General features: G+C 33.1%; 2 protein-coding genes across 7 annotated transcripts; one reads left to right on the top strand and one right to left on the bottom strand.

The window, feature by feature from the left end:
- Positions 1 to 1,099: 1,099 nt before the first annotated feature.
- On the bottom strand, positions 1,100 to 18,338 carry LOC132548457 (uncharacterized). 5 transcript variants are annotated; one of them, XM_060212327.1, is made up of 7 exons: positions 18,255 to 18,338; positions 15,293 to 15,440; positions 14,877 to 14,950; positions 13,679 to 13,819; positions 11,676 to 11,790; positions 3,396 to 3,468; positions 1,100 to 2,805 (listed from the first exon to the last, which is right to left on the bottom strand). In XM_060212327.1, the coding sequence occupies exons 2-7, from the start codon at positions 15,428 to 15,430 to the stop codon at positions 2,567 to 2,569; spliced, it is 780 nt and encodes a 259-aa protein (XP_060068310.1). In that variant the 5' UTR covers positions 15,431 to 15,440; positions 18,255 to 18,338; the 3' UTR covers positions 1,100 to 2,566. The 5 variants fall into 5 exon arrangements, with proteins under 5 accessions (XP_060068310.1, XP_060068308.1, XP_060068307.1 ...); XM_060212325.1 differs by having other exon boundaries at positions 15,293 to 15,443; positions 18,255 to 18,320; XM_060212324.1 differs by lacking the exon at positions 18,255 to 18,338 and adding an exon at positions 17,491 to 17,570 and having other exon boundaries at positions 15,293 to 15,443.
- LOC132548459 (microtubule-associated proteins 1A/1B light chain 3A-like) lies at positions 18,119 to 27,603 on the top strand. Of its 2 annotated transcripts, XM_060212330.1 has the most exons (5): positions 18,119 to 18,215; positions 20,229 to 20,284; positions 20,950 to 21,056; positions 23,596 to 23,773; positions 25,813 to 27,603. In XM_060212330.1, exons 1-4 carry the CDS (start codon positions 18,176 to 18,178, stop codon positions 23,765 to 23,767), a joined length of 375 nt encoding a protein of 124 aa, XP_060068313.1. In that variant the 5' UTR covers positions 18,119 to 18,175; the 3' UTR covers positions 23,768 to 23,773; positions 25,813 to 27,603. The 2 variants fall into 2 exon arrangements, with proteins under 2 accessions (XP_060068313.1, XP_060068312.1); XM_060212329.1 differs by having other exon boundaries at positions 23,596 to 27,603.

The following is a 27,603-nucleotide window of genomic DNA, read 5'->3' as shown; positions in this document are numbered from 1 at the left end:
AAAGCAGGGGCCATCCCTTACACCAAAGGCCTGTCAAAAGCCATTCAGAAATAATGCAAAAGCCATGAAATTTCGTAGGATTCTCCGACATCTCCTGGTCCTATGATTTAACGCAAAAGAGAATGTTGCAGCATGCGCGTACAAGACCGGAAGCAAGATTGTTTACGCGTCACTTTCTTATTGATCTGGTTTACCTGTAGAATTTTGTCCCTGATGCATAAGACTGCAAACTCCTTTCCTTGTGGGAACACTCATGTTATTGATTTTGTCTAGGGGTTACGGTTTTGCTGATATAGTCATTTTCTTCATGAGAGTTCTGTCTTTTATTTTACTTTTCTTTTTTTTCAAGAGTCCCCATTCATGTTTCGTTTAATAAACATTAGCTCTTAATTTCGCTTATGCTTGCAGTCACATTGTCGATTCATTTTGACATTTGTGTTCATATATTGGTATTTTCTGGTTGTATGAGTACCAGTACGGTTCCACAACCTTTTAACTGGATATTTACATGTACCTTGATAAAGCAAGTCTTTAGAATAAAGTTAATCATGTTTAAGTCGTATACATTGAGACCATTAAAGACAGCAATGATTGGTGTAAAACAATTAGAGCGATAGGAATGGGTTAACGACAAATCTACTGTGTGGTATTGTCCTTGGTTTGACACAATACTGGCTCATTACATATTGATATATCATTGTAATATAGCTGGTATTGTAACGACATTATGTAGCCTTCGGCAGGCAAATGACTGACCGGAAAAATATGTACAGTGAAGTAATGTCGGACATTAAAAAACGTTAAAAAAAACAATATTTCAACAAAGTCATAATTTGAAGTTTTGTTCAATAAAACTAGGGCAATAGTACGCAAATGAATTTATAAAGTCTTATTTCAAAGGCGTTTATCCTTTTTGAACAATCGCCTGTCCATTCGGCACATGCTAACCTCACGTCTTTTTTTAAATTTGTATCTGCTTTAGTGTATTCTTCATTCAATTTCTACCTCCAAACAAAGGAACATTATCATTTTCGCATAAAAATCTGACAATATAAACCAAACCATGTTTTAATATTTGGACATATTCACAAATCAAATATAACTATAAAACAATTTTTATTATCTTTAAGATGACATTGATGATTATATCATATGAATACTTTTGAGGAAAAGTTAAACGTAAATGTACAAGCATCTATTGCTATATTAAAAACATACGTAATTCATGTAACAATAACAAAATATCACAGATTCTCAGAGATTATTGAGTAAGGACAACACAAAGAAACATAAGGGTCTATTATGTAGTAAAGAATTCATATAGGATTTCTAATAAGCAATGAATGGATGACAGATGATTGATTCATTCGAATAGTGAAACGGTTCAAAATATACATATGTACTTAACGTCGTTCTATATTTATCTGATATTTAGAAAATACAACATTTATTGAATATTCGGGCTGGTATACCTCCCCATCCCGTCTAACTTTTGACTTTTCTTTCGATCATTTTGGATATCTCGGCTTCTTAAAAGAACAAAAAAAGCTTCATGATATGACGGGTTAAATTCGTTTTTGGCTCTGCTATGTCTAACTCTAGATTTGTAACAAAAAGTGTCATTCACTTGTGTCTCTTTAGTACAATCTTTGATATATATCAAAATGTATTTCAGTCAACGATGATCTTGTCCAAGGCAGTTAAGTCAAGCATCTACGTTTTTAAGCTAATTAACAATAGTGGATAATAGCTTCCTATTAATATAGGATGATCTAAATTGTGGATAACTCGGAATAGCAACATTAATCAATTACGGTAACTCTGACAGGAGTCAAGTGAAGTGGTTCCAACTTACTACATGCAAAACCGTTGTCGATATATAAGCAAATATATATATAACGTGACTTCTGATCAAACTAGCAGTATTGTTGGAAGTCTAGCGTGTATAAAAGCCGGTCAATAAAAGGGGTTAATAAAATTTTATAGAACTTGTTCTATTATTGTTGCAAGATAGATAAGGTTAATGTTTATGTTGGAATCATTTCAAACTTTCAGCGTTTCATAGAACCTGTAACAGACTATTTATTCATATCAATACTTATTTTAAAATAAACACAATGACTGTAAATGGTTCGTGTTATTTTGTCTTTTGATATTTTGAAAAAATATAGATACCATCCAACAAGAAAAATATTCTTCATCGAAATAAATATTTGATAAACATAATAACATTTTTAAATACCATTTGCTTTTTAATATAAAAATAGGATATTTTGAAGAAAGAAAACAGCCTTTAAAAAAGCCTTCAGTAGACATGTGGGTCCAAATTCGACCTTATTGTTTAATGATCGTATTGGCAAAATATTGCACATACCATTGGAAAGTTTCATGAGTAATTGTTGCCAGGACATTCCAATCCGTTAATGAAAAGATATTTGTATCTCAACATTTGTTGTAATATTGCTTTGTATTGCCAAACCAACATTCATTCTATACAGATCCAGTTTGGTCCCTACCTCACGTCTGTGAAATCCAATGTCAAAAAGTGAGGCATAAAGCAAATTGACTATAAATCAAGATTCTCCATCTCATTAACACATGACTGGATATCATTGCCTTTAATGGGATTATCTTCACTGTTAGGCTTGCTCAGCAGTGACTTGTGTGCCTCTATAAGAGCACTTTCTTCCTCTTGATCAAGCTGTGCTCCAGAATACATGACATCCGTTCGTATAGTGTATTTCTCTCCGGCTATCAGAGTGGATCCTTCGTGTAAAATGTTATGTTGAAACACCAATACAGAACCTGTTAACGGTAGAAATAATGAAAATAATTTTAAAGCGTTTTACGATTGGTTACGCATTGCAAAGTGATAGATATTTCCCTGTGATGCTTCATCCCAAAATTCTATAATCCATCATTGTCTTATACAATCTTCAAAAATCAGTTTCCAGTTAATATACTTATTGTTTACCATAATAAGCGTCCTCTTATACATATAATTTTAATAACATCGTAAATATGGCAAATAAGATAACTTTCAAAGTACGTTTTAAATTAACGTTATATGGTCGGAACAACAAAATATGAATATATCTGATAATGAAGACGACTTGGTTATGTTCACGACATCGGAGTAATACGACATCGGAGTAATATCAACTTATTTTGGTCAATATAGCTGTCAAGAGCAGAAGCTTATATCCCTATATCTCTTCCATTGGTGACGTCATAAGATACCATGTTGCTATGACGAAAAGTAAACACGGGAACCTTCAGTCAAACGCATTTCCGCTAGAAGTTATTTCACTTGTGACTTTATAAGGGTCGTAATTATACAGATAACAGGATATGTATGTGATAAAAACTCCTTGTACTTTGGTATCATTACCTACCTAATTTAGGAACAACTGGACACAGGTCCTCGTCAGGTCCATCCATAAACGTGGTCTCGCCTCCTTTGAAGCCCTACAATGATTTAATAACGGTTATCAAAATATAAAGCTACCACGAACATAAATCAAACATACCCATATACAAAACGTTTTTATATCCCATATCTGCTGTAACGGTATAGGCATTGATGAAAATGCATTTCCCTGGCTACATGAATGTCTACTTAGGTAAGATGACTGATGGTCTACCAATCAGAATAGCTCTGTGGCTGTAAAAATTGAAAATCGAATCAATGGCAAGTCAAATTCATACTCATGTTCGATGAAAAAGGGCAAAAATACGACCGAAGGAAAGACAGGCATGTACATGGATAATCCTGAAAAGCATCAAAAAAATTTTCTCCCTCTGACGACGCCTTGGTCTAGGCCAGTCCATGTCAATATAAGTAATGTCATTTTGTCAAATGAGAATTTGAACGGGGTGTATAACAGCATGGAGAATAACTGCATTCAATTCAAGCGATGGAATTGAAGGTTTCCAAATTAGATCATGTGACCAACCCTACAGTCAAAATTAATCAGAAACTCTCGAACACCCATAATAAAAAGATTTATAATGGAAACATGACCTTGAATATCGAATCGGTCCTTAACACAGTCTACATATATGTATTATAGTGACAATCTTTGTAACTTTCAAGCAAGGAAATTTGAACATATCTTTTTGTAATTAACGACGTTTTTTATATACTAATTGTATATACCTTCAAGAAAATATCTTTTAATTGAGTGTTTGATGAACGAGATTGGCTAATCATTGGCCAAGTTCTGACATGACGAATTCCGAAATATCTGTAGAAATGTTCTGGTTGGACACGGTCACGGGTACTGTTTACCACCACAAGCATAGAATTTGCGATTTCGGCATAGTTATTGAGGTACCCATTGGAGACGAAAGTGTGTCTCCAACGGACAGGCAAATGTTTACCAAACCATTTTTTAACATAGATCTCCAAATTCGTCAGGTCATAAAGGTTATGGTAGGGTTACGAAGATATACGGTCTTCAGTATACGAAAAAATCTATATGTTTAAGTTCTCGGGAGATACGACCCGTGTCAATATAATACGCTCAGAAGATATGGACTGTGGGTTAGGAATTCGTGCCATTGACGTCGAATACTGTATACATAAAACAATAATTGAAAGTATTGCAAAGATACTTGTTGCTTCTGTTGATGAAACTTCAAATAAATCAAATCCCGTATGAACGCAAAATGGATCAAAGATGGGAAAGGGGGTACAGCTAAATATCATATTCATGACATTTTTCTATACACAGATCTCATCACCAACCTTAACGAAGAAAAAATCAAAAGTAAATTTAATCCTTCTAACGATTTGTCCTCGAAATATTTAATTCTGAATCTAGACGTGATTTTCACGCTATAATTTCTTTGAAAAGAAGTCCGCTCCCTAACAAGAAAATGTTTGGAATAAGGCATGATAGTTTACTTTGTAGAAAAAAAGAATTAATCCATACTGAGTTTATTTCATTTCTGGAACAAACAATAAATGTATCACTATTAAGAGCATGGCTGTGATCTAATGGTACATTGAATGACTACGAAAACAAAGAAAATGCCTTCACGTCAACAGAAAAATCAAGATGCAAATAGAGAAATATGTGGTAAAAAAGATTTAGATGGAGACTCACGAAAAAAGTAAAATGAAAATAATTCCATAAGAGGTAGACGTATTTTGCATTATCGAAGACACCTGCCATGTAAATTTTAGTCAATTTTGGTAATTAATGCCACGTTCCCTAATGAGAACAAGGTACCACCAGGCAAATTAACAAAGCTCGGGAAAAGGTGTGGTTGAACAACTAGCTAATTCAAAGATGAAATGTAACTGATATTTTCATCTGAAAGATTGTTATATATATTTAAGATTAGCAAGCATTTTATCTAGAAAAAAAATAATGTGCTGATATTGTTTCCCTATTCATCCAGAAAGCCCAGTTCTATCTTTATGAAGGAAATATACTAGTGTCTGAAGATAAGGATAAAAGTATCAGAAGCCTTAACTAAGGACAAACTCATGTTATTCAATACTAATGAAAAATGTGTTTACAGGCAGCATTCCCGACGGGAGCCAAGTCGAAGGATAGAAAAGACATCTGATCAAGCATGAAGTATTAGGTACATCCTAAGTTATGATCACTAAACTCTCTACACGTATGCAAGGAGGTTGTACAAAGCAATCTGTAATGGCATTGTTTATAAATAACACATTATGGGACTTTAAAAAAAAGACCAGGTATTCAATAAGCAATAATATTCAGCGTTCCATATCACTTAATTACTTGGTGAAATTTATCATTTATGTCACAAGAGCAGATATTGATAAAAAGTAGGGCGTTAAATTATGTTTTCAGAATATTTTATAATGTGGTCGTCCAAGCGGGAAACAATTACAATCTGAGCGGAAATTGACTATAAATGATGCGAAAATATTATTGAAATAACACGAAAGTGTTTCCTGTAAAACACATAAACACGTACATTGTATATCTATAGATTACTTTGTCATTTGCGAAACAAATAAGGGAGTTCTAAGAATTCATTTAATTTCATTCGATCATGTTTATCATCACTTACATGTGTACCACAACCTTCCTAGTCCGATAATATTCTGAAATGACGTGTTTAACATCAGTTCCATACTATTTTATTGATTTATACTATCTTTATGGGCATCAACAACACAAGAGAAAGAAAAAGTTGTACTAAATATATTATGATGAGAAAATATCTTCAAGAATCCATGTTTGCTTTCGTTCATTTCTCCACTGATTTTTAGTATATCGTTTTCGGTAATTGTATCAATAGCACAGTTCTTATTTAGTTTAGTCTATGTTAAAACATAAGGATGCTTCTTTGTATTTTAATGCTGAAGTTTCTTTTAGCAGAAGCTGACGAAAAGACATCGAGATATTTTGAAAGAATTTACAATGTAAACCCCGACGGACAACCATTGTTTCTTGTAAAGAACAGTGTGTCAACTAAACTACGATGTGCATCTCTGTGCTCAGTTCAAAATGGATGCGATTGTATTTCATACATATACAACAATACGACACAAATGTGTATGATGTATTCTGTAAAGTTGGCAAGTTCTACCGGAATTGCTGTTGCATATGTGGACAGATCTGGTAGGTAATATTATATTGGAAAAGATATATTACGTCATATGTCTCTGCTATAGTGCATCTGATTTATCGGATCGTTTTCTAAAATGTATGATATCTTCGGTATTTTTGGAAACTTGTTTATAAAGTGATTATCTGAATATGGCACATTTCATGAGCTTTTTCCTTCCTTCTCTTTTGATGGATATAAATGCCTCATTCATGAACGATCATGCTTGAGAGACTTATAATACATTGATATTGTGTATGTCACGATTAATGATAGGACAACCTGGTAGTCTGATAATATATTTATATCACAGATCTACACCATCAATTATAGTACAACCTTGTTGTCTAAAAATATACTTATATAACAGTTCTACACCATCATTGATAGCACAACCTTGTAGTTTAATAAAAAACTTTTATAACAGATCTTCTCCATCAACACTGATGTAGTAATGTTATCATGTATTAAATGTCTAATTGCTTTGCCTTATTATTACTACTTTTTCGTTTTCTAGATTATTGCTTCCCACCAACTATCCCAAGAGCATCTTTGACATGGGGTTACACAACTGATGGGACAATGGCGACCTATTCATGTGACCAACCCGACCTCTACAAAGCCAATGGAAATCCAGTCGCCACTTGCAGGTGGACTGGACGATGGATGAATGATTTTCAGTGTGTAGGTATGTTCCTCGTAGCGTTTAATCAAGCATAACCTTAAGTACAATTTGGTTTTCAATGAGTTTCGCACAGCATCGTTTGTGGTTTAGTCCAATTAAATACCAGCATTATGCAAGTCAGAGTACCTCATTAACGAGCCATCTTTAACGAGTACTTTACACTCTCTTCAACTCCTCTAGGACAGTTTTGTATTTCTATATCTAAACGTCAGTGACTTTTAGTTAAGCAGGGCCTGCATACGGCACCATCTTCTTCGACATATTTCATTGTTTTCTATCGGAGACTGACAATCCCTATTTATGCTTAAGCCCAGGTTAAGCCTTTTTTAAACAATTGTATTCTTTTTTTGATATTATCTATCCAACAATAGCCTGGTTGTTTATATGGATTAAATGAAACTTCAAAACGTGATAACCTGATAAAATAGAAAAGTGGGATTGTAAGTTCGACTACATTTTTCATAAATGGTCAATAATGCTAGGCACTACCGCTAGGTGTCCTCACAAACATATTGTAATAAACTGAGAAAATCTTAGACAATAGAAATAGGTGTATCCTTAACGACAACTAGGTATTGTGTTGCCTACCTGGAAATAAACCATGAGGTGCAAACTTCGCTGCAAAATTTTAAAGGGATTCACCGCTCAGCAAAGACGTAAACTAAACATGTTTTTTTCTATTTAATTTCAATCATTTATTATTTTTCGCTCAACAAACATTAATTTCAAGCATTTGAAATCCTTTTCGTTTAATGCTTTAAACATGAATAACTCCAATCACTGTGCAGTAAAAAGGTGATAATTTACTGACAAGAGAAACGAAGCACAGCCTATTAAAATAGCTGTAATTCAATAACATGGTGGTTATTTATTATAAACACGGGGAATATGCAATTTTAACATTTCACTAATAATCCATAAACAAAATAACAAAAATCCTCAATTATTGAATCCTGAGACAGACTGGGACACCTCTTTACGTCGGAACTGACAGCTGGGAACACTTTGCTTCGACTATTTTAAATACATATGATATGATATCTACTGGCAGGGCATATATCTATGAAATAAGTTTCACACATACATAACTTGTATTGCAATGTGTATTGGGAATGAACTGCATTTATTACATAACTTGTATTGCAATTATTGTCACAATTATGTTCGTTATACAGCCAAAGATACACTGGAGGCGATGAAGGACAAGCTCCTGGGTGTATTTGTCACTGCTGTCAACAAAACTGAGGAAACGGAGACCTGATGAAGCAAATATTAGTGATTACGCAACCGTTCGTGTTTGTTTTAATGTTTCTTGATTTCGTAAAATCATTATGAAAAAGGTGAAGGTCATGTGAATCTAACAGAAATGTTTAAGTCACTGTATACAGTGATGGTTTACCTATATTGCATGCTGAACGTATTGTATTCTCCTTTAATTATCCTTTTTAAAAGTTGATGCTGGTCTATTAATCCAGGAATGGTTTTGCAAATAACTGGTAATACTGTTTTGCTGCTTGCACAATAATGCTGATTATACTAGCTTACTGTATTTATGCTCCTGGAAGTGAGAGCACGTAGTCTCCGCTTTGTCTGTCCGTCTGTCATAATTTTGTCGGGGGCGTAACACAAAAACTGTAGGAGGTATCAACATAATACATCATGAGTAGATAAATTTCAACAAGGAGAAGTGCGGTGCACAAGAAGCATCACTTTTTTTTCTTCATAATATAAGAGTTATTGTCCTTTATTATTTTTCATACTTAAACTTCGTCTGGAGCATTACACTAAAACTATATGAGGTATCAAGATGAAACTTCATAGTCAAGAAAAAGGTATTTTGTCCCATAAGGGGAGCATAACCTGTCTCTGAAGGCCCTTGATGTCTCAGCTAGCATCATCCTCTTCATAAATACAATTGTAAGATTATATATATAACATAGATCCCGCTACGTATTAGAGTTATAACCCAATTATCTTGCAAACTGAACCTTATGGGTGTTTCCCCAATTTCATTCCATGTACCCATTGGGGAAAATGATATCAGGAACATCTGTTGAAGATACATACAAGGGTATAATGTTTCAATGTGTTGTCATATTATTCTTATGTTTCATTTAGGTTCATATAAAGCGGAAATGATGCTGTATGTCGTTGAAGGGAAATCTTAAATTGAATCAAATTATTCCACATTTTTAACACCCATAAGATATTGAAATTATACATCATGAAGAGTTAAAGTATCTGAAACAATGTTTTAAAACATTCAATTTTGATTTTTATCTATCTTGATATTATTGTCATTCCATTGTACCTACTTCTTATATTACTTCATCATATATATTCTTTACCTGTCATTTGTCTGCTGAAGGTGACATAATGTCATCACCGAAAAAAAAAAAAATTTACTACTAGGCCATCTCAACATGTGTGTTGTGTTAATAAACATACCACAATTCAATCACTGTAGATTTACTTTTCAATTCATTTGTTAACACTAATCACCTTTTTCTTACATGGAAATCTACTTTAATCATAAAGGTATTAACATTAAATGGCCCAGTTAAAAATTCTCAATAAATATACAGCTTAAACATAACCTTTCTTATAAAGACTTGATTTATCAGGATACATGTAAATATCTAGTAAAAAGGCTGGGAAAACCATACTTGTGTATCCATGTGAATATCAAATGTTATAAGCTTGAGTTAAAATCAATCTACATATCTAAATTTTAAAATTAAGTTTACGAAGACTATTGAAACAGGATAAGGAAGACTAATGACCAGGCATTCGTGAATGACCACATCCTGCTTCCTTAATGACATCCTTCAAAGTACGAAAAGACTGACAACTATGAGTGTACGTGACATGAAAGACCTAAAGTTAACAAAAGCAAAAGATAAATGGGGACTAGGCATACAAGCCAAGAAATATGATCCTGTAAACTCTTAAAACTGGAAAGTCAAAAGAAAAATAGAAACTAAAGGACAGAACACAGCTAAGTAATCCTGAATCCAAATCAATAACACAGTGTTACCAGGAGGAAAAGCATTTTTGTTTCAGAGACAACATTCCACATGTTAATCTATATCTAACTAGTAGAAAAGTTCATGTTCTCTAAATGAGAGTCTGTCATGTTCTTGATTTGAAAAGATAGCTAAGAACGCTAAGCTAAAATAGCAATACTAAGCTCGGTAAATGTTAACAAAATATGTGATAAAATAAAACTAATTTTAACAGTATAATTCATTGATTAAGCATCACTTTTTACAAATCAAGATTATATAAACAAACTCAGCTGTATAATTTCACTGTTGTGAATACACAGAACTTCTTACAGAAATGCAGATAATTCACACAATTATATCCATTACCATTAAACTGTAACAACTGTAAGGCGAAGTAAAATAGTGTATATGATCTATCACACTGCAACAACCGTTACATGTACAAGTATTTAGCTTATAATGAAAAGTGTTATTTTAAAAGTGTTAAAGTGATAGCTAAGTGCAATAAACGATGACAGACTCTTGGACTTGCACAAATGACTAATACTAATTCTGAAAGTTGTAGAAATGTACAAAAATCAGTAGTATTTCAAACTTACCACAGTATCAAGTAGAAATGTATGGAATCATAAAGCTGTTTTGTCCTTATAGAACTCTTGGGTAATGATTAGCAGTAAGAAATACACAGTTTATTTTTAATTTAATTAAGCATGTCGTTTACAATCTGGACTCGTAACATGGCCAGTTATACAAAACAAATTCTATCTCTGGGTTCAGAACACCGTTACATGACAATTTCTGTCCTCACCTCGTGATGCCTATCATGATAACCCAGGCAAATCCTCAATGCAAACCATATCCAAATGTATATGTAATATTGAAAGAACACATAAAAATTGGGACAAAAATCAGAGTACTGTTTAAAAAGATTATTGGCTATGGAAAACATTCACCTTTACTAGGAGAGTTCCACATATCTGTTACAACACAATGTGTTCATTGATTCTTACAGTGAAGTTTTAAAATGTCCCTGAAATACAGGAGAATACCAGTTCTTACAACACAAGCAGTAGAAGAGCTGGGTGTGATGTTTCAATGACTACATGGTTGTCTTCATCAGAAAATCCACCATTGTTCCAACTAAGTTTAAGCCTCATCCCAGCTAGTGTAAGACATTAAATAAGTGATTTTTCCTACTTTCCAAAATTTTAAAACATTTAAGTTGTGCTGCAATTAGTTTAAGGTAAAACAACAAACTGTGAGGACTACTTAAAGTAGATAGACAAACGTATAGCATATACATTACAACAAATCAGTGTTCGCCTTGTTAATGTAGGCCTCAATCAGGAATAAGGTCGACCTACATATTGACACAAAGAAATTACCTCATTTAGGTAGACTTGAATGGTGATGTAACTCCTCTCTCCATTGGTGCGTCTGTACTCTCCATCAAAGTGAGGCTTGAAGTACTGTCCTGGTTCGTAATGCAGGATCCTTAATCTTGTAAAGAATAAAATCTTACAATGAGAGATATTCTTTTCCAACATGTGTCAGATCTGAAAACTTTGCAAAAAACAAATCAAGATATCAAAGTGTGCCAAGTCTAAAGGCAAGTGATTTCCTCTCCTATAGAAAGCTTATCAGTTCAAATCAGTATGATAAACATTATAATTTTGATTTTCTCATTGCACTTTTTTACTCGTTTGCACTCATATCTTGGCTTCCCCAGGTGTTTTCCTGATATTTATAGCCTAGTATAGATTATTACGATTTCTATGAAAGACGGCTGATAAACAGATAAACTGACGAAAATGGAGTTTGAGAGATTGATCTATACATTTAAGTTAGATGTGTTCATTGCCAAATGATTTGTTTTTATAAACCAACCTGGGTCTCATTAGAGAACAGGACTTTTCTTATTTGAACTGAGAAACATATGAATTGATGGTGTCATTGGTACAGTAGGAGATGCCTACCGTTCCAGATAAACTGTTGTTTGGTACTGTGTCAGGACGATCCATGAACAGTTAAACCCTATTTCCTCAAACTTACAGAACTCCAATCTCCTTTTCATCAAACAAGCCATGCATTCTTTTTCCATTGGTTTTGAGTTTGGAATAAGAATGTGTATACGTTAGTATTTTCTTATTCAACCTGGTGGTCAATTTCAATGAAATTTGGGACATGGAGATACTTATTTATTCTTTTTATAATAAAACAAGAAAAAAATACTATTATGTAAGTTCTTTTCAAGAGTGTTGAAATAAACATATGTAACTAATCTTACATTCTCTGTCAACAGCATCAATATTGATCTTTGATATAAAAAATTATGCTCATAAATTAAGGGAAATTTGTAGTGGCTGATTACTGCTATATTAGCATATCTTCAGAATAACTTAATATCCGACATTTTAACAGATCGTCATCCAAACTTAAGATTGAAAACAAAAGAAATGTCTGGTATATTTACAAAACTGTTATTAAAACCTGATGTTGAGACCAAGAGGATGTCAGACATTTTAACAAAACCATAATCCAAAACTGAAATTGAGTGGAAAAGAAGATAAGGACAAGTGAATAAAATTGTCATCCAAACTAAGAATTAGTGAGGGTGATATGTATCACATGTTAACACAACCGTAATCCTTATCTAAAATTGAAGACAAAAGAAATGTCTGACATTTTCACAAAATTGTCATTGAATCCTAAAACTGAGAGCAAAAGAAATTAAGTTATTAAAGCTCTTGAAACAGGATAAGGAAGACTAATGACCAGGCATTCGTGAATGACCACATCCTGCTTCCTTAATGACATCCTTCAAAGAACAAAAAGGCTGACAACTAACTGACTCAGCATTACCTCAAATACTATGTACCTATATATATTATCAATTTGTCACTACTCAAGTAAAAACATGTTAATTACAAATCGTTGGTGCAGGGATTCTTGCTTACAATAATCAATATAAATATTTTCATACTAAAATAATATTTTGTGGTCTCCTTTCCCCCCCCCCCCCTGCTCCATCAATCATCATTGTATTCAACCCCAAATGAAATTTGTTGATGTACGTAAAAAGGTGTGACTTATATGAAGAATGTTAACATACAACCATCTAACTGCTCTGATAAAAAATAAAAAATAATGGTCACCCGACAGCGCAGACGTCCTGAAATCAGCTGGCTGTATTGCATATAATGTAAATTTAGACACCATGCAATCGCTAATTTGTACTTTTTGTACCATCCAGCCTCATTTTCACTAATACCTTAACTTGTTTCTCCATCGCCTTAATTATGACAAGTTTACATTTTTTCCTTTATTCAAAATCCAACCTATTTTACCATCTCTCTTACATAAAATGAGATATTTAAAGCTCAATTACCTTTCATTCAGTCCCAAGACTTTGCGATGATTCCACACTGGTGGAATATAGGCCTTGATGCGGTCAAATATCCTTCCGGATTCATCAAATGTGTCCCATATACAACGTTTATTATTACGTACATCTGTCATCTTCTCTTGTCTGCCATAGAAAGGTTTTGGAAAATATATGTTAGTGTAACATCAGTTCGACTTTTTTTTATTTTGATAACTTTTTTGCTGGATATGTGTATAAGAATTTTGAATTATATTCCCAAATTTGAACTCTAATGTAATGACATACAATTATTTGTCACATATATCTGTTGTAACAATACTAAAACTCCATATATATTAAAAAAGAATTGTCCATAGTTTACTGGTTAAAGAAAAGTACAGGTCTGGGTTAATGTAAAGATTGTTACTGTCAAGTTAGTATAGGTCTGGGTTATTGTAAAGCTTGTTATTGTCAAGCTAGTACAGGTCTGGGTTACTGTAAAGCTTGTTATTCTCAAGAGGTTGGATTCACGGGAAAAGTGCATCAATTTTGCTTAAAATTGCAAAAATTTTCAATTTTCAAAAACTGATTTTTACTTATGTACAAGTACATTTGTGAAACATGAATGGTGGAAGGGAACAAAAGGTTTAAGTCCAAATCCCATTATGTAACTGTGATTAAAGCATTTTCAAAGCCTTAATAGATTTTGGTCATGTCTGCACTATCACTGAAAGATTGTACAAATTACACAAGTGAACTGCATCTTTCAATAACAATGTAGAATAAAATATATAGCCAAACAATGAATTAGACTTCATTATACAGCTGTTTCGCCTTCTAGGACTCATCAATAATGGTTAGGGTGTAAATTGTTGAAACAAAGGGTGACTGTGGAAAATCCAAACTGGTTGAAATACTTGTCAAGAATGATATACAGGAATTGAGGTGCAGTAGTCCTGGAATTCAAGTATCTTTTCTTTCAGAAGAAAGTCTAGTAATGTGTATCACTTGAACTATTAAACTTGTTCAAGTTTAACATGACATGCAGGTAACAGCAACTGATATCTCAATCGATCTTATAACACTAGAATGATCTGTATTGAGTACAACCACAGCTTAGTAGTAACCTTCATAGCTTTGTTATATCCTCTGATTATAGATAGTACTATAGAAGGCAGGTTTTCTGCAGTTAGATCTCTTTATTGTTAAATGTATGACCTACCTGCCATACCCAACATTAACAAGAGCTTCATCATATCCTATCTTCTTTGTGTGCTTGATAAAGGCCTCACATTCCTTTAAAGAAACAAGACAAAATTCTTCATTCACACTTGAAATCAGTTATTTTTTACAGGTATACATAATGTTTTACTGATATATAAAAATTGATTTCTGTAATAAAATTACCAGTAATTGTTCTGACAACACCATGTTCATCACTACTTTTAACATCTATTAACATCAATTAAATCTCTTCTTCATAGCATTTCAGTAACTGTTGTTTCATTCACTGCTGCTGAAAGTATGAAAACTATTCAGACAAAATCTTTGATTTAAGCAAGTTTGTGTCAAAAACTTCATGACCATAGGTTTCTTAAAGACATATGTACAATGTTATAGCAAAATGGTCATACTTACTTCTTTAGAAAAAACATTATACAACATAAAAGCAAGTCTAGATGAGAAGCACTTGGGCAGTTTTAAATCTTCTTTCACAATCTCTGCTCCATTAGGATGTTTGTCCTGAATTATTGTCTTGGATCTTTTGGTTGCCATCAGGTATCCACTTCTTAGTAAAAAGAAGATCATGAAATATAAGAAATTAATTAAACATATGGTACTGTAGCTAAGAAGACGCCTACAGGCCTTACCAATCATATCAAAACTATAATGACTTATAATGATACAACAGCACTAATACAGTGTAGTAGTGGGAAAAACAGCACTAATACAGCGTAGTAGTGGGAACGACAGCACTAATTCAGTGTACTAGTGGGAATGACAACACTAATACAGTGAAGTAGTTGGAACAACAGCACAGCACAGAAAAAAAATAATAATTGGTTTAAATTTCTATTCCCAAAATTTCATCCTAAACATCACCTGCAGTGCATTAAATGAGTTTTACAAGATAGAGGTCACTGTAGGTATTGTAAATGTATATATTTTAGAATCACAAGGCCTAAACTTGATAACACTTTGTTGGCTGTCTTTACATTTCCTTAATATCCCTACTAATTTTTAGTTCAATGGCAATGGTGGAACCTAAGATGAAGTTTAAAATAGGTTTTTTTTTCAAAAGGCAGCCTACATGGTGACCATATTGGATTTCAAACTAAACTGAAATAACAACACTTGGTCAGGACCATTTCAGACAGATTTCAGCTGAATCCCACTTTAATGGTTACCATGTCAAGGTTTTAACAAGTCAAAAAGACAAAGTAACAACACTTCATTGGTGCCCTCAGTACTAATATGATCAAAATCAATTTTCAGCTCTATGTTACCAATGGCATTTAAGATGTTTGAAATGTGTTTTTCAACATGCTGTCCATGACGACCATATTGTTTTTGGATAAGCAAAAATAACTGAGCACTTTTGGATCATTTCTGACAAATTTCTGCTGGATCCCATTGATAAAACTTGATAAAAAATAAATACAATAAGTGTTATTCAGGAAAACAATAATTGCACACTCATATCACAAAATGGCCTCTGTAGCTGCCATGTTGAAATTTGGTGGAAGCCAAAAACAAAACAAAAAACAAAAAAAAAAAACAAAAAACACTTAACTGTTTTTCCCCTAACATCACTTCCCCAATTATCTTAATTTCATCACAATGGCATAAGTGTGAATTGGAGAAGTGTAAAATTCTTGTTTTCAAGATGGTAACCATAAAAAAAAACTAACCAAAGAAATAACAACACTTGGTCAAGAATATCTTGCTACTGAAGCCAACTGTTAGAACTTGAAAAGAAGTTTAAAATAGGTGTTGTTCAGGAAAGCCAGGACTGCAAATTATCTCTTCACAAACGAAGATGGCATAGGAGTGACTCTCGTAAATGAAGGACAAATATCTAGCAACTGGATATGAGAAATTGAAATCTTCTAGGAAAACCACTAAAGCATGTCTGTCCTATTTAGTGTCTTATACGAGAGTGAGGTTGGCGGGAACGCACGGACCTATGGTCAGTTTGTCATATAAAAATAGATCTGACCTATGAACCTAGACAAACAGGTTTCATGAGTGCTAAATAAAAAAATACATACACAGCTATGTAAGCGTTCACTCCATTAGATTAAAAAATACTCTAATACATGTAATAATTATATAAACAATAATAATATTTGTCTTTAAATAATGACACCGTTACACCAAGAGAAACATCACTGACATTTGCACATCTATCTGTAAAATGCAATTAGATAATGAGTCTAGCATTATTTCAGGTGTAAATGATTGATGAAATAAAGATGTCTAAATATTTCTCCTTACATCAAAGAAAATGTGCGATATTCTTGTACAATAAATGTTTCCTTCACCACTTGTTTACTTGATGAAATGGGTAAATCCAAAGACTGTGAGCTCTTGTACTGGACTGCTCAAAGTACATGTAGAGCAGAGAAGTATATTACGTAGAGTATGTAGTTGGTAGTTAATGAATTGAAACAGTCGAACAACAAACACTGACAACAGTGAATGGTGTCTTCTTTCTATTTATAGATATTAACACAACTAACTTTTCAATATCATACATACAATTATCATTTCCAAAAATAGCTAAAAATGCTAGATGAATCACCATATCCGAACTGAAAATCTTTTATTCCTACCTTGTTATATCTTCCTCAATGTATTGAAAATGTAATTCTGGTTTTAACAACTGTAAGTATTTCTTTTGGTCAGATGTCAGTCTCTGCAGGTATATGTGTTAAAATACTTTATGTAGTGTGTTCGAGGAAAATTCACCGAACGAACTTCCGGTTTGGTTAATGCAAACTGAATGTAATGTAGAACCTTTTAATCTACACTGAGGAAATATTATAAGTTTACTCTTAGGTTGTAATATTTTGTTTATTTAAAGAATCTGCATAATTGTGGGGAAATATATACATAGACATTCAGTCATATGATTGAGAACGAAACGAAAGTAGAGTTCATAATCGGCACTTCGGAATGCGAATCGAGTATTTTATAAAAAGTTCTAAGGACATCCGAAGAACCTATAGGCTGTTCTATGAATTGGACAAACAGGTAGAAACGTTTCATTCTGTTTCACAATTTAGTGTTTTCTTTCGATAAATAAATTAATTTCATTAAAAAACAACAAAAGTATTGATTTTTCATATCAGATAAAGGTTAATATCATGGAAGTTCATATCGTATAAGTTTCATTCAAAATGTGTGGTTAATTTGTCATTCCACATGTGCGCTAACAAACAGTAATCTACCATCACAAAATTTCCCCGGAAGTTGTCATCTTTAACTTGCACCATAACAAACAGAAGACTAGAAAACATGGAGAAAATGAAACCATTTAAAGAGAGAAGGACGTTTGGTAAAGATTACTGATAAACCTTTCTTACTAATGACTTACGATTTTCAAAGAGTCGTTCTATGCGTGATATGTTTTGTGTCGATATATTTTCTTCTGGTAGGATAAAACGCAGTTGTCTCAGTGCTGATCTCACAAAACTTTTTTTTCTGTGTCTCACGATTGGGTCACATGATCGTGTCTCGAGCGCTAAAACTGCAGTAAATGAATATGTTCATTCGGTACTTGACACCAGACAAAAACATGCAATAAAATAATGTTTCATCGACATGATCGAAACGTAAGGCCTATATATAGATGACATGAATAAGAAGTTCTGCAACAAACATGATGTATGATAATCCGTTTTAAAATAACATGTAAACTATTTTATAATAGCATGTATAGACTACCTTTAGAACGATTGTTTTATACATTTGAACTTTGTTAACTCATAGTTGTCGAGGTATAATTAAGTAAAAAAGATGGCCAACAGGTGGACATCTTGGATTTTGACAGTAATTTGATACTGTTTTTTCTGGAAATGTACTGGATGGATCTGTAAGGTTCTCCAAAGTCCCTAGTTGTGCCCCTTTGATTTTGGGATTAATCAGGACAAAATTGTCAAAAGGCGACTATCTTGTATTTTGACAAGGACAGATTCTTATCAGAATTTGTTGTGAAGCAGATGCAAATAAATCTTTCTCAACTTTGGTATATAAGGTTCGCTTTGGTCATTCGTTGTCTGCTTAAGGGGAAATAAAATGATTGACAGAGAAGTAAATGATGGATCTTTCATCAAATTTCACATAATTGTTCCTTTTGGTAAAGTTAAATTGTTAATTGTGCCCTTTTTATTTTGAGGCTGATTAGTAGAAATAAAAGACTGGCTATACATTTCTAGGAAAATTCTTGAAAGATCTTTCTTCAGATTTCATATAGATTTCCATTGGTCCCTAGTTGTGGTATATCCTTGCAATTTTGGTATTAAAAAAAAGAGCTTTTGGCATTGGCATGTAATCCACAGAACTCTGCCGGGCTACATTGGTACCTGTGCAGGGACTCAGAAATAATACTTAGCATTCTTCCACATACATCACTATAACACTAGGAAACTCGAGGTTGAGTTATTTCCTGGAGGACTATGAAACTGTTAAATACTAGCCACAATATACTGCTCTGCTAGAGAGAACTCCTCTCGAGATTGATCATTTGGGCATTAGCTAATAAGCCAGAGGTCCCAGATTTGAATTCTAGCAGAGGCATCGAAATAAAGAATACTCTTTGTGCTTTCATACCTGAAAAGTACAAAGCTTTTTAAATGTATATCTGGTCATGACTTTGTGGCTTGTCTATGGCTATAATAAATAGACTGCATGTCCAAGCAATGGCATTTATAAATTTTCAAATGACGAAAAATTGTTTTTACTACAAATAAATTTAAGCATTTAAGCAGTGATTTTTGGAATCAGATATTTGTGTCTTGGACTCAGGATTTTCTTATGGGACTCGCTCAAAATTTTCAGAACCCACTATATCTCTTAGTAATGGGATTCATCAGAATTGTGGAAATGGTTTTCGGGACTCACTTTTTATTTTGTATTTTCAATTTCAAATTAGAAAATCAAAGTCTCATAATAGAAAAACCCAAATTATACTTTTTAAGCTTGTACTTTTATTTGAATAAAAAAAAACATTAGTTTATTAACACTAATGTTGTGGAAAATGTCTTGAAGTGCTATGAAGAAGACATAATTTTGAAAGAAAGTAAAACTCTTCTGGCTTAAAATTCTGATAAATGAAACCTGAACAAATTAATCTTTAAGCATTCCTCTTAATGCAAACTGGCAAGTTAATAATGTTGCTAAGTTAATTGTTGTGGCTATTTCTCTTCACTGTCTAAATAGATAATAATCTGTGTACAGGTACAGTAGTGTCTATTGCATTATTTTTTCTGACATTGATAGTACAAGTTGTCAAACACCATGGTTATAAGTTGATGAACTACTGATGATATGGTTTTATTTTTCAATGTAGGGCAACGCCAGAATGATGTTGACTCTATCAGGACACAACATGATGATAAGATACCGGTAAGGCATTTAATACTGTACTGAAAAGTTGGTCTTCTGACCACAATTCATTTGTGATTTTTAAAAAGTTGGGAAATTTTGGATTTGATTATTGTAAGAAAGACACAGCATGACTAGCACCTTTAAATACAACTTTAAAGTTCGATACAGTAGAGCCTAACAATAAATTAAACTGTATCATACAAGCTGTTTTGTCCTTTAAGGATTAGTTAGGTCCTAAATTTTGAAAGCTAGAAGGTGATCCCTCATCAGAGATTATCTTACCTCTGTAATCCCTCATCAGAGATTATCTTACCTTTGTAACCCCTCATCAGAGATTATCTTACCTCTGTAATCCCTCATCAGAGATTATCTTACCTCTGTAACACCTCATCTGTGATTATCTTACCTCTGTAACCCCTCATCTGTGATTATCTTACCTCTGTAACCCCTCATCTGTGATTATCTTACCTCTGTAACCCCTCATCTGTGATTATCTTACCTCTGTAACCCCTCATCAGAGATTATCTTACCTCTGTAATCCTTCATCAGACATTATCTTACCTCTGTAATGAGATTATCTGCCCTATGTTACCATCAGAGATTATTTTACCTCTATAATGCCTACAGGTAGATATATGTAACATACACAGAGTTATTTAAATTTGACCGTCTTTATTGGACAGGTGATCATTGAGAGGTATGAGAGGGAAAACAGCCTACCACTTCTAGACAAAACCAAGTTTCTTGTGCCAGATAATGTCAACATGGCTGAACTTGTCAAGATTATCAGGTACATATTGATCATTAACCAGTATTCTGTACACTATTATATAAATTATTGTCACATTCTCTGGGAGGTATTTTTTTTCAAATACGAGCAAAGACAAGATGTCATTTATTTCCAATATATATATTTTTCGCATCAGTGACTCTACAACTTCAAAATTATTTTTGGTAAGTATAAGTTTTTGTTAAGTGTAAGTTTACCCATGTAATGACAATAAAGACACATTAGTATCTGTCTAACTTTCGTCGTTAAATATAAGTTTACATCAGTGATTGTTAAACTTTTGTTGTTGAATACAAGTTTACATCAGTGACTGTCTTAACTTTTGTTGTTAAATATAAGTTTACATTAGTGACTGTCTAACATTCGTTGTTAAATATAAGTTTACCCATGTTATGACCATTAAGTCTCATCAATGACTGTCTAACTTTTGTTGTTAAATACAAGTTTACATCAGTGACTGTCTAACTTTTGTTGTTAAATATAAGTTTACATCAGTGACTGTCTAACTTTTGTTGTTAAATATAAGTTTACATCAGTGACTGTCTAACTTTTGTTGTTAAATATAAGTTTACATCAGTGACTGTCTAACTTTTGTTGTTAGGTCGCCTGAGCCGAAGGCTCATGGTGACCTATTGCCATCATGATTTGTCTGTCGCCGTGCGTCGTTAACTTTTCACATATTCAACTTCTTCTCAAGAACCACTGAATGGATTTTGACCAAACTTGGCACAAAGCATCCACATGGGAAGCCGCATCAAGTTTGCAAAGAAAAAAGGCATGGCCCCAATAGGGGGAAAAAGGGGGTAAAACTAGGTAAATCTTTAAAAATCTTCTTCTCATGAATCAACCGTCAGATTAAATTCATATTTGATATTTAGGGTCCTTATGGCAAGGTCTACAAAGTTTGCAAATGAACAAAAAATCGGGTCAAAAACAGCCCCACTAGCGGGCGCTCAAAAGGGTCAAAATTTCAACTTTGACCAATTTCAACCAAATTTGGTAGACAGCATCCCTTAGTGAAGGACAAATGAAATTATGTTGAAAAAAGTGATAATGTCCCCTTTGGGGCCCATAAGGGGTGTAAAAGGGGCCATTTGTAAAAACCTTCATTAAATGACTACTTCTCAAGAACCAGTGGATGGATTTTGACAAAACTTGGCACAAAGCATCCCCATGGGAAGTCCCTTCAAGTTTGCGAAGAAAAAGAGCGTGGCCCCAATAGGGGCCCCAGGAGGGGGGAAAAAGGGAAACTTGATATGAATGTTCTACAGAAGGTCCTGGCAAGTGTTTTAACTTTTTGGGGCGATTCAAAATCCAAGATGGCCACCCTGGCCTCTGTTTGGCTAAGACATTATGGACTTCCTCTCAAGAACCATTGGGTGGGTCATGTTCAAACTTGGTACAGATGTTTTACACTTGGTCCTGCACAAGTGTTTGTTACATTTTTGCAACATTTTAAAATCCCCAGATTATTGACATATATTCCTCAGGTGACCGTTAAGGCCCCTTGGTCCTCTTGTTAAATACAAGTTTACATCAATGACTGTCTAACTTTTGTTGTTAACTACAAGTTGACATCAGTGACTGTCTAACTTTTGTTGTTAAATATAAGTTTACATCACTGACTGTCTAACTTTTGTTGTTAAATATAAGTTTACCCATGTTATGACCATTAAGTCTCATTAATGACTGTCTAATTTTTGTTGTTAAATATAAGTTTACATCAGTGACTGTCTAACTTTTGTTGTTAAATATAAGTTTACCCATGTTATGACCATTAAGTCTCATTAATGACTGTCTAATTTTTGTTGTTAAATATAAGTTTACATCAGTGACTGTCTAACTTTTGTTGTTAAATATAAGTTTACATCAGTGACTGTCTAATTTTTGTTAAATAAATGTTTACCCATGTTATGACCATTAAGTCTCATCAATGACTGTCTAACTTTTGTTGTTGAATATAAGTTTACATCAGTGACTGTCTAACTTTTGTTGTTAAGTATAAGTTTACATCACTGACTGTCTAACTTTTGTTGTTAAATATAAGTTTACATCACTGACTGTCTAACTTTTGTTGTTAAATATAAGTTTACATCACTGACTGTCTAACTTTTGTTGTTAGATATAAGTTTACATCACTGACTGTCTAACTTTTGTTGTTAAATATAAGTTTACCCATGTTATGACCATTAAGTCTCATTAATGACTGTCTAATTTTTGTTGTTGAATATAAGTTTACATCAGTGACTGTCTAACTTTTGTTGTTAAATATAAGTTTACCCATGTTATGACCATTAAGTCTCATTAATGACTGTCTAACTTTTGTTGTTGAATATAAGTTTACATCAGTGACTGTCTAACTTTTGTTGTTAAATATAAGTTTACCCATGTTATGACCATTAAGTCTCATTAATGACTGTCTAACTTTTGTTGTTGAATATAAGTTTACCCATGTGGTGACTGTTTAGCTTCATTAGAGTTCTTGGTCATTATATACTTACTTCTTTTCTTACTAACTGATTGATTTTTGAACTTGTAGAAGGAGACTCCAGCTGCATCCCTCACAGGCTTTCTTCCTAATGGTGAATGATCGGACGATGGTCAGCAACACAACCCCAATTTGCGAAGTGTATAACAAAGAGAAAGATAGCGATGGCTTCCTTTATATCACCTATGCTTCACAGGAAACATTTGGAGCATCTTACATTTAAATACAGGTTATTTCCAGCTATCTTCTTGAGCCAGTCTGAATGTGTTTCACTAGATACATTTTACAGCCCTATTCTGAGTCATTTAAATCTTGTTGGATTTTGCATCCTCAGTATGAGTAAAAGTATGTTTTGTGGGAGTTTACAGCCTCAGTCTGAGTCACCTAAGTCTTATGAGATTTTACAGACTCATTCTGAATAAATTTAAGTCTTGTTGGATTTTTCAGCCTCAGCCTAGAGTTGTCTAAATCTTGTTGGATTTTACAGTCTCAATATGAGTCATCTAAGTCTTATGAGATTTTACAGACTCATTCTGAGTAAATCCAAGTTTTGTTGGATAGTATAGTCTCAGTCTGTACCATCTAAGTCTTGTGAGATTTTACAGCCACAGTCTGAGTAAATCCAAGTTTTGTTGGATAGTATAGTCTCAGTCTGTACCATCTAAGTCTTGTGAGATTTTACAGCCACAGTCTGAGTCACCTAAGTCTTATGAGATTTTACAGCCATAGTCTGAGTAAATCCAAGTTTTGTTGGATAGTATAGTCTCAGTCTGTACCATCTAAGTCTTGTGAGATTTTACAGCCACAGTCTGAGTAAATCCAAGTTTTGTTGGATAGTATAGTCTCAGTCTGTACCATCTAAGTCTTGTGAGATTTTACAGCCACAGTCTGAGTCACCTAAGTCTTATGAGATTTTACAGACTCATTCTGAGTAAATCCAAGTTTTGTTGGATAGTATAGTCTCAGTCTGTACCATCTAAGTCTTGTGAGATTTTACAGCCACAGTCTGAGTAAATCCAAGTTTTGTTGGATAGTATAGTCTCAGTCTGTACCATCTAAGTCTTGTGAGATTTTACAGCCACAGTCTGAGTCACCTAAGTCTTATGAGATTTTACAGACTCATTCTGAGTAAATCCAAGTTTTGTTGGATAGTATAGTCTCAGTCTGTACCATCTAAGTCTTATGAGATTTTTCAGCCACAGTCTGAGAAGATATAACAGTTGTGGGATTATACTATGATATCATATAATGTTAAATACTGTTACTATATGAATGTCTGTAGCTACATTCTGAATGTTGAACATCTTAAGAGGAATTTGGTTTGGTAAATCTTTGTTAGTGCTATGTTTAGCCTAAGACAGAGTCTTTCATGGCTAGGCGGGGAATTATAGTCATGGTGTAAATTTGTATCTCAGCTTTTAGTAGAACTAAAGGTACATGTAGTACTCGACCAAAGATAAAATTACACTGCTTTATAGTTGTTAGGCTATGAAAACATTATGTTAGGTGAGGAAGAATTATGTTTTACTATGAAAACATTATGTTAGGTGAGGAAGAATTATGTTTTTGTATACAAACTTAAGTACCATAATTTTGTCTAATGCTTTTTTCACAATATCTTATCATAGGGAAGGCTTTGATATACAAAAATAATAGTCTTCATCATTTTCTGTTCTAATTTCATTTCATTGTGAGACATGATTTGACCTAGTGTCCAATTCAAGAACAACATTTATCATTAACATGTTAACAGGTGGACTGCAAATAGATTTAACAATGAAGATTTAAAATGTTTTATTTGAATTGCTTTCTCAGTATCTGCTACATTTTTCATGAAGCTTCCAAGTCATTTTTACTTCATATTAACAAACTTGTTGAAGGCCTAGAAATTCAGATTTTTATCTAAAAATCAATGTTCAGTAAATGGTCAATGCACACATTTATATACATGTACATAATTATATGTATGTGAAACATATCCATTGAATTTGTTTATTATATATTAATACTGTAGTTGTAGCTGTCCTGTCAATTTTGTTGATGCTTAATACATGCTTAATACAGTGCTTTTTTACATGGAGAAGAGGGTTTCTCACCACATATCCTGACAATGTCTTGTTATTTGACAAAAACTAAAACATCGATGGCAGGTAAGAAATTTCAGTAATTTCCTAGACTATTTGGATTTGTAATGCTCACTGAACAACCATTAACCAGAGCTTTAGTTGGTAGGAAATTGATTATGGTGGAATTTTTTTCATTTTGCAGGGAATGATCTGATGCTGTGGGCAGAGGTTTCAGTTTTATTTGGTCTTCATCTGACTTTCTCAGCCCAGTATCGAGATCAGGAAATCTTATACTAGGAAATTGTACTATATTTCCAGTCTTGGGTGAATGTAACTTATTCCTTCCTGTACAAATCAAGTTGTTGAAGAAAAGAAAGGGACTTTTTTAGATTCTACTACCTATAAACATGTTGCTTTTCTGATCTGGTGATTAAGAAAACTAAACATGTTCTAAATATATTATATGTTGGAACACCTATATGGCATCTGGCTTGAAATAATTCTGGCTGATTTTTGGTTTATATTAATATTTCATTTGGCACTTAACAGCTGATACATCCGTTAGCAGCAATCACTAGCTTGTTGGTAATGATCAGAACTTCCCACCTCTTCACTGTAACCTTACTACTTTAATTATTTACTGTTTGGAAATGTAGCCCTTACAGCTGATTCAGAACCTTGAAGGGATCTGCAGGAATTTAAATTTTACAAATTATTAAGTCTTTATTATTTGTTGTTTTTGTTTTGAGGTCTTTTTTCTCTCTGTTTTTGTTGTTACTATATTTTGATGAACGTTAATTATGTAATTCTACATTTATAACAATTCCTTCTTACTCAGAGATCTGGTGCAAAATCAGCTACATGGATTTAAGACAGGATGTTAAGTTGTAGTATCTAAAAAATAAAGCAAATGGGATTCATGTAATTTTCATATTGAAAAGCATAATTATTCACCTTATTTATGATACATATATAATTATATATATATATGTCCACACTGCAAGCTGAAGAAGAAAATATGAATACGTTTTTGTATTTGGAAAGATTATTGAAAAAATATACGCAATATTAAAGCACTTGTTCAACCTCCATATGCACAAATTTTGAATATTTTTCTTTGGGAACGTAATAACAAGATTAACATATATGTATACCCAGTTGTTTGTATATAGATTTTACATGAGTTTCAATGTAATATCGTAACAAGTTCAATAATTTGATATGTCTCCAACCTTTATGATATCCATTTTAATGAGATGTCAAAAGTGTTTACTAATAAGAATACATTGTTTGTTTACAAACAGCAAGGTGTCTGAGTGGACGAGGATTTCTATGCTTTGTATAATCACATCAACCATTACAGTAATTTTGAGTTACATGAAGCAATACATATTTGAGTATGTTGAATTCACATTTGATGGGAAGTGAAATTGACAAATACGACAATCGGATAATGCGGTATAAACATAATGCATTTGTATGCTTTAGTGATAGTGAGAAATTGGTATGGTTTCCTTAATAAAGCATTTTAATATGTATAAAATACTTTATATATCGGTTTAGCCTTGGTCCGATTTTATTTTATTTTTTGTTATCAGCATTATTAAATATAGTAGGTGTCAGATATTCCTACTATGTTTATATCATAAAAGTTGTCAGTCTTGCCCTTTATGTATGTAACTTAGCAACTTTTTCTCGCAAAAGCTGTTTCTCATATTGTTAAAACAACTGTGTTATCATGTTTCTCATATTTGTTTGGAGGTTTTGTTAAAGCAATTGTGTTGTCACTCTCGATGTACCGATCACAATTTATTTTCCACTTAGTTGTCTAGTATTCAGTGTAATAAAGTATTTTATTAGCCTTGGCAGACATTCTAGTATGTAGCAGACAATAAGTATGGAGATAGATTGTTATCAATACATAAAAAAGACACCATTACTTGTTGTATCACTCACTGTATGTATAAAGACATCAATAAATATCACATCTATA

The sequence above is a fragment of the Ylistrum balloti genome, unplaced genomic scaffold (genome assembly GCF_031769215.1).
Source record: "Ylistrum balloti isolate Yb309-2 unplaced genomic scaffold, AGI_CSIRO_Ybal_v1 Utg370010, whole genome shotgun sequence".
NCBI classification, from domain to species: Eukaryota; Metazoa; Mollusca; class Bivalvia; order Pectinida; family Pectinidae; genus Ylistrum; species Ylistrum balloti.
Note: the sequence above shows the minus strand (reverse complement) of the source record. Positions and strands in the feature narration are given on the sequence as shown.